Here is an 8,366-nt window from a genome sequence, read left to right on the forward strand (position 1 = left end):
TAAAGTGGAAGGCAAATGTTTTGAGAATGATGAGGGCAACAAATGTACATATGTGCTTGACACAATGGATGGATGTATGGATTGTGATAAGAATTCTACGAGCCCCCCCCAAAAAAAATCTAAAAAAAAAAAAAGAGCACAAGGCTTCAGAAGCTTTTATATACTTAGTGAAGCTGAGGCAGTAAATAGCGCCTGTGGCAATGAGTTCAAAATTGCTCAATGATCTCTCACAGCGAGTGGGGAAAACTGGGTAGCCAATAGAAACTGCTCGTGGGTGCACCCCCTGGAGTGGTGCCCTGGGCAGGTGGCACTTCCCTAGATTCCTTCTGCAGGGAAGTACAACTGCATTGTTTTGCAATAAATCTGTTTCATATTGCACAATTATTACAAAAATTAATTGCCTAGATGTCTCTATATTGATGTCGCAGGTTAAGGGAAGGTCTAACACAAGGGTCAGGGCACTTCTACTCCTGCCCAGGGGGTGGGCGCACCAGCATCCATTCCTTTGAGAGGCTGGCCTTGAACACACATTCCGCGCAACAGAATTGGCTCTTCGCAGCCACCGTCCCCTTCAAATTTCTCAGCCAATCGGAGTCCTGAGAGGAAGGGGCGTGACTGAGAGGCGCGTGTGGTGTTTCTTGCTCTGTGGGCTGCTGTGGTTTTGGAGATGAAGGAAATTTATGCTAAGTTTGTATCTCAGAAAATCAGCAAAACCCGCTGGCGACCAGTTCCTTCGGGAAGTTTGCAGACAGCAGAGACCTTCACTACGGGCTCTTGGGACAACGAGGTACCCCCGCTCCCGGGGCTGGGAAGCCCTTGCCTCCTTCCTCTCTCTGGTCTCGGAGCCGCGCCTCCGGCCGCGGCGCGGGAACCTTCTGCGGCCGCTTCTCCATCCTATACCTCAGAGCCAGAGCCTCGTACCTCCCTGTGTTTTAAACACTTAGGATGCCTTTTGTCTAGGTGATGTTCAGGCAGAATTTCCGGAAGCCTGTACGCATTTTCATTTCCGACGTTGATGCTTATTTCGTCTCAGGATCAAACTTTCTGCTTTACAGAAAAATTATGTTTCGCTGTGGTCAATTGGAGATTTTGGACACGTGGACTCCGATGGAGGAATGGATGGAGACCATCAGTTACTGTGCGAAAGCAAACACCATGGCGATGTAATGGATTTACAGGTAAGGTTGTGGTATTGACAATTGGCGTTTGAAACATGAGAGCAAAGCATATTACGACAAGGAAAGCCCCTGAAACTGTGTCTACGCTTCCCTGGAAATACAGTTTTCTGTGAGCTTAATGGTTTGCCCAACGTCATAGAGCCAGTTAGTGGCAAAACCCGGGATTTAGGAAGGAGATGTGAATTTAGTTATCATTTCCTAGTAATTCCCACTCACCACAGTGCTGAGCACTGATTTAGGAGATTGACATAGTAAATTAATGCAATTCTCATTACATGCCTGTGAGTCAAGTGGTACTCTGTTAGTTTTAACAGTGAGAATGTTGAGACTTAAGATCTGTTGAGCATGTGCTTTATGACAATGTGCAAAACTCTTACGGTTTTGCTTTTAGAATTCAGCCTCTATGAGAATTAGGCGGTCTAGTGGTTATGTGTTAGGCTGCTATGCCCATGGTCAGCAGTTTCAAACCACCAGCCACTCTGCAAGAGAGCTGAGCTGTACTTCACTCCCAAAAGGTTACATTCCTTATGTGGGTCTACCTGTCCTGTAGGTTCCCTATTCATCTGAATTGACTCGATGCCAGTGAGTTTAAGTATATAGGGATTAAGGAGCCCTGCTGTTTAGTGAAAGTTGGCACTGTTGGGCTGTCATTTAGACTGCTAACTAAAAGGTTGACGGTTCAAAAGCGCCAGCCACGCCGCAGGAGAAAAATGAGGCTGTCTACTCCCAGAAAGGTTTGTGGCCTTGGAAACCCTGTGTAAGATCACTCTGAGCATTTCTGTAGGGGGTTGTAGTTCTATCTTAATGGTTTACCAAGGCTTAGAGAATGTTATTAATTTGGCCCAAATCTCAATACCTGTAGTGGGCATGCCTCAATTTCTAATGGTGGAACTAGAATTGAGTATTCAAATTCAGGTCTGTATGGATTCAAAGTTCTTGCATTTTCTGTAGAAAGCTTTTTACCCTGGGAATGATTTTTTGGTAAAATTTTATTATTGGAGTATAAAGTTGAATCATTTCCATGTAATAAAGTTTAGGAAAAGTTATTGGCTGTTTATTTTCCATGAAAAGTCCTTATTTGTTGTAAATAGTTTTTCAAATCATTATCAGAGGTTATTTGTTTGGTATCTATAAGCTCTTTTAAAATGTAGTTTTTATTTCTGATTGAGCTAAGTAGATGGGTTTCCTTTCTACTAATATTTTTAAATCTACTTAGTTTTTGGACCAGGAGAGAATTGTAGCTGCTTCATCCACAGGAAGTGTAACAGTTTTCCTTCACCATCAGAATAACCAGGTAAAGTAAACTGGATCTATATTTGACTTATCATTAGGGAGACAGTACTTACTAATTAAGGAGCCTTGAGGGTACAGTGGCGGACCTGTTGGGCTGCTAACAGCAAGGTCCAACCCACCAGCCACTCCACAGATAGACGATAAGGCCACCTCCTCCCACATGAAGATGTGCAGCTTAGAAAACCTGGGGAACAGTTCCAGTCTGTCCTGGGAAGTCTCCATGAGTCAGAATTGACTCGATGGCGGTTGGTTTGGTGCTTCGTAATTATGCAAATAATAAAATGTATAGTCTCACAGCATGGAGGGGGAGAGAGCATAGTGTGGTAATTATACTTGTAGCAGATTGAATTTAGAGCCATGGTAGGTCTCGATGTGACCCAGGCAGTTTCATTCCTTTACTAACTCAACAGCTCAAAACTTGCCCAGGAGGCCCATGGAAAAGAGATCTGTCTGGCAATCTCCTTCTGTTAACATCACCGCCCAGAAAGCCCTGTGGGACAGTGCTACTCTATAACACTGCTCAATAACTGCTGCCAATGGAACCGACTTGAAAAGCAACAGCTTTGCTTTGGCTTTTTAAAACTATTAATATTATTTATTGAAATTGCCTAGCCCTTATCATGTTAAATAAGTTGTCGTAGTTTAATCTTTATTTATTTATTTTGACTCTTACAACTCTGGTCACAATCCATACATTGCTTGCATCAAGCGAATTTGTACATATGTTGCCTTCATTCTTTTCTAAACATTTACTTTCTATTGAGCCCTTGGTATCAGCTCCTCTTTTTTTTTTTTTTTTTGCCTTGCTTCCCCTCCCCATAATCTCTTGATAGATTGAACATTGTTATTATTTTCCTATCTCACACCAACCACTGTCTCCCTTCTTCCATGTTTTCTGCTCTTCCTCCTGGAGAGGGATAACCCTTCTGGAATCACTATTCCCACTCCTGTTCCTGGAATTTGTGTGTTGTGAGCTTCCATCTCTTATCTATGTCTGTGTACAGGTTCCGGCCTAGTCTGAATTGAGAAGCAGCAGTGGGATCATGGTAGTGGGGGGTGATGAAGCCTTGAGTCATCCTTTCCCTGTGGCCCCTCTGTGGGGAGATTGTTCCATTGTCTACAGATGGGCTTTTGATCTCTGTTCCACCCCACCCCCATTCTCAAAAATATGTTTTTGTTGTGTGTCTGCTGATGCCTGTTACCCGGTCCCTATGATTCCTCATGATCGCACCGGAAGTGTGCTTCTTGTGGGTTTGTTGCTTCACTGCTGAATGGCAGCTTGTGTAACTTCAAGCCTTTAAGACCCCAGATGCTATATCTTTCAATAGCCGGGCACCATCCACCTTCTTTACCACATTTGCTTATGCACCCGTTTTGTCTTAAGCGATTGTGTTGGGAGGGTGAACATCTCAGGCTGCCGATTTGTTAGAACAAAATGTCCTTGTATTAAGGAAGGATATGAGCAGAGGCCTGAAGTCTATCCCCTACCTCAGTGTATTGCCGTATAAATACATGTACATAGGCCAATACCTCTATTTTGTGGATTAATGTATTTACATATGTACACCGCTATGTTTATACCTCTACCCATTGCTTTGCTTCCTATGTCCTTCCTTTATTTCCTTCCTCCTACCCCACTGTCACCTTAGTTCTACCTCTTGGTACCTCCTCTTAGCTAGTTTGCTGTTGCTCCAACACTCCCCACCCACACACCCAGATCTCCTCGTTATTGACTCCAACACCCCGGTTGTTCCCCTGTCCATGGCGCTGCTTGCTCACCTCCCCTTGACCCTACCACCCTCACCCCCCAGATCTCCCCAGGACCACTGGTCCCACTGCTCTCTCCTTGGGTGTGCCTCCCATGCCTATCCTATATAGGTAGGCACACTGACTATGACGTGGCCCAAACTGATAAAACATAGTTTAAACTTAATAGTACTGGCAGTTGATTTTACTGTGGTTCTGTCTTTTTCGAGAAGAAAGCACACTGTCTAGCTCAGATGCCACGAAGGAGAACTGGAACTGCTCCTTGCTTCTGTAGGTGGAGATCCCAGGTTTTAATTAGAAGAGAGGGTATACTGTGCTAAGATTGACATTTTCTCAACACCTTTCTTGTGTGCTAAGCCCGGGAGTGCTGACCTTCAGAGCACACTGGGGAGGGCAGTTTTTAAAAATAGCCTCATTAGCTGTAACACAGTTTTAAGTTCCTGGAAGAAAGTGCTTATGTAGGTTTGGGGATGAATGAAGGTCACTTTGTTAGTTGGTATGCATAATAAACACCCATATGTTGTCTGAATGGATCACTTAGAAAAATAGGGGGGGGAGGGTTATTTCACAGATTTAGACTAATGCCTGTAAGAATTTTGAACACACAAATTCCTTAATACCTAAAAACCATTTCTTCATGGTGGTAAATTCAGGATATTGTGACACTATAGTCCTTTTGAATCTCATTCTGTGTCATAATTAGACTGTAGTCATGCACAAGAAAGGAGAAAGCTCTCTTTTTCTAGAAAGGTGTCAGGCACAATATAAAAACATTCTTTTGGGGGAGAAAAGTTTTCGTTTTTGCGAGCTGCGCTTTGTTCTTGGCATCCTCGTGTCTTCTGCCTAGACACTGTCGGTCAGCCATCAGTGGACAACAGCTCACTACCACACTGGTCCAGGGAGCCCTTCCTACAGCAGTGCGCCTTGTACTGGTGTCGTGTGCAACAACCCAGAAATTGTCACCGTTGGTGAAGATGGCAGAATAAATCTCTTCAGCGCTGATCACAAGGAATCTGTGAGAACCATAGGTAAGAACAGTCGCTGTATTTCTTTCTCCGCCATAGAAATAAACCCAGTGCCAGGAATCAGAAGAGAAAAATCTACAGGCAGCATTTCTCTTATCAAAGCAGTGTGTTGAGAAGGCTTGTATAAACAAGTAGACTAACAGAAGGGAGAGAATTCTTTTTGTTTGTCTATCTGAAAGGGATTCTCAGTAAAGCCTCGGGGGACAGGTGACAGGTTGTGGATCAGAAGTGACTAAAAGAATGGAACATCAGACCAAGGGATCACATACAGGCCCAGCCCTTTATTAACTTGATAGCTAGAATGTTCCCAGTGTCATTGAAGGTCTCCCTAACCCTCCTTACTGGCTGTAAGCTCTAAACACTCAGTGACCAGTATAACAATGAGGAAGGGCTTCATGGCAGGCGAGAGGTTGCTGAGGATAAAGATGAATAGGTTTGGGATGAGTGCAGAGAGTGGTCCAGAGTCAGAGTGCGCTCTGTAGGCAGCCTTGGGATTCCGTCCAATACACTGGAGGTTCTGTGTTAAAGGATAGTAAGAAATGCCTTAAGATACAGAGAAACTTAATCAACTAGCTAAAAAATGCAGGGTAACCATCTTGAGAGGAAATACAAATATGTGAAAATGCAATCCTCCTTTTGATAAACAATATGAGTGATATTTTCTATCATTGGAGAGCTTGTTTTAACATGTTACTGTTCGTTTTCTATAGAAATCAAATATGGCTTACTTTAAAATTCACTTGTAATATTTCATTTCATGAAAAGAACGTGATTTAAGAGACCTGTTAACACACAGCACGTTTTACATTTGTAGACAATGCAGACAGCAGCACGCTACATGCTGTCACCTTCCTCCGCACGCCTGAGATTCTAACAGTAAATTCCATTGGACAGTTAAAAATATGGGACTTCAGACAACCAGGGAATGAGCCCTCTCAGATATTATCACTGTAAGTTTTGATTTGTAATTTCAGTAGAGTAATGAGAAATTATTAGCTTGTTTGTAGCAAATGACTTTATATTTTAATTGCGCTCTAGAAGAGTGTTCCCTAATAAAATTTGACAGAGCAAATATAACTTGGTGGACTTCCATGCTGCCTTAGTAAATATTTATTGTATTCAGGCCAGTATCTCTTTAATGTTTGGTATTTAACTGAGAACTTAGTTCTACCTAGCAAGTGATTCTATAGGTAATATGTATCTTGCTGCCATTGAAGTCAGTGCTGACTCATAGTGCCTCCCTGTGGGTTTCCAAGACTGGAACTGTTTATAGAAGTAGAAAGTCCAGTGTTTCTCTTTCAGAGCTGCTGGTGGTTTTGAACTGCCCACCCTGTGAATCACAGCCCAATGCATAACCACTAGACCAGCAGGGCTCTTATAGGTAGTATATATAATGCCCTCTATGTGTGATTAGGGAAAAATACCATCCAAGATACTTTTACTGGGAGAATCCTCTATTCTGTGTGCACCCTGCTTTTCTCTATTAAGAAAACAACTTGTCAAATTGGAAAATATTTATATAAGTAATGTAAGGTAGAAGTAAAGAATTATCTAAAACTGGTTCTCAACTTTCCTCATGCTGCGACCCTTTAATACACTTACTCATGTTGTGGTGAACCCCCCCAACCATAAAATTATTTTCGTTGCTATTGTTAGGAAACAGGTGACCCCTCTGAAAGGGTAATTTGACCCCCAAAGGGGTCGCAACCCACAGGTTGAGAACTGCTGGTCTAAAACATAAAATATTTTCAAAAGTGGAAAGGGGAAAAAAAGCGACGTGTTTTGTTTTGCATATCACCGTCAGATTAGACTCCGCCCCAGGTCTCCAAAGTGAAAAAAGATGAATACTGCTGGCTTTTAATTCCAGGACATTCTAGATACTCAGAAATATATTTCATCAAAGTGGGTGAAGGGAGACATCGGTCACTGTAAGACATGAAAAAACATTAAAAATTTACAAATTATCAAGGGTTCATGGGGGAGGGGGTAGGGAAAAAAAATGAACAGGCACCAAGGGCTCAAGTAGAAAGAAAATATTTTGAAAATGATGATGGCAAGAAATGTGCTTGACAAAATGGATGGATGTATGGATTTTGATAAGAGCTGTATGAGCCCCCAATAAAATGATTTTTTTTAAAAGAAAGATATATATTTCATCTAATCCATTTTTGAGCTGGTTAAGACTCAACCAGTAAGTTCCATCCACCAAGTTCACATTTAGTTAACTAGGCTACAGCATGTTTTTAAGGTAAAGTAAAGATAAGTTCTACTTCACATCACTGTTGTCCTTGTGTCTCCTTTTAAAGGACTGGCGACCGAGTGCCCCTCCACTGTGTTGACAGACATCCCAACCAGCAGCACATTGTAGCTACTGGCGGCCAGGACGGGATGCTGAGTATTTGGGACGTAAGACTGGGCACGATGCCGGTGTCTCTGCTGAAGGCCCATGAAGCAGAGAGTAAGTATTGTGGAGGTTCCAAACTGACATCTGGTGACTTCTGTAACATATTGTAAGCGTCTTTCCATAGCAGTACACAGGTTATCTTCTGCCCTGATTTTCAATAGTGAGAATTGTATCAATTTACAGTCCTCAGTCCCTTTTTTTTTTTTGACATTTGCATTCGTTGAGGTGTTTCATTATTTTTTATTGTTGTTTCACTATTCTTCCCAAGCTACAGTGAATGTCCTTAGATACTTATCTTTGTGTGTGTGTTCTCTTAGGATAATTTGTAGAAGCTGAAGCAATAGACCAAAGTTTGCATAATTTCCGAGCTGAGATGAATGTCATCACACTGTTCTGCGCAAAAATCACATTGCCTTCCTCGGTGGGAGAGAGTGTCCTTTTCCCAGGCCTACGGTGGCCTTGGTGTTTCACAGCTGTTGTGTTCCTCTGTTTATTATTGTGTCTGCCTCTTTTTCTTTTTTTTTAACAAGCTTTTCTTTCTTGGTATATTTTAATTTGTTCTTTGTCAGTGGCTTGATGTTGTTGCTGTTTTGTTGTACATTGTTGCTTGGTTTTTCTCTGTCTTGTTTTTGTGCATGTTGTTGTCTCCGCAGGCCTGTCTGGATAGGACAGGCTGGATGAACAATCTGGAGGAGAAAA

The 8,366-nt window shown here is 42.4% G+C and overlaps 1 protein-coding gene across 1 annotated transcript in view; it reads left to right on the forward strand.

The window, feature by feature from the left end:
- Positions 1–655: 655 nt before the first annotated feature.
- Positions 656–8,366, forward strand: part of NUP43 (nucleoporin 43) — a 15,918-nt gene continuing 8,207 nt past the window's right edge. The window contains exons 1-6 of the mRNA XM_004701950.4: positions 656–787; positions 1,056–1,178; positions 2,395–2,472; positions 5,086–5,266; positions 6,078–6,213; positions 7,570–7,721. Of these exons, the coding sequence (XP_004702007.1) occupies positions 668–787; positions 1,056–1,178; positions 2,395–2,472; positions 5,086–5,266; positions 6,078–6,213; positions 7,570–7,721 (790 nt within the window). The 5' untranslated portion in view covers positions 656–667. The remainder of the gene's footprint in view (positions 788–1,055; positions 1,179–2,394; positions 2,473–5,085; positions 5,267–6,077; positions 6,214–7,569; positions 7,722–8,366) is intronic.

This window comes from Echinops telfairi, unplaced genomic scaffold (genome assembly GCF_000313985.2).
Source record: "Echinops telfairi isolate 266 unplaced genomic scaffold, ASM31398v2 ScPeMD7_3533;HRSCAF=4204_0, whole genome shotgun sequence".
Lineage (NCBI taxonomy): Eukaryota > Metazoa > Chordata > Mammalia > Afrosoricida > Tenrecidae > Echinops > Echinops telfairi.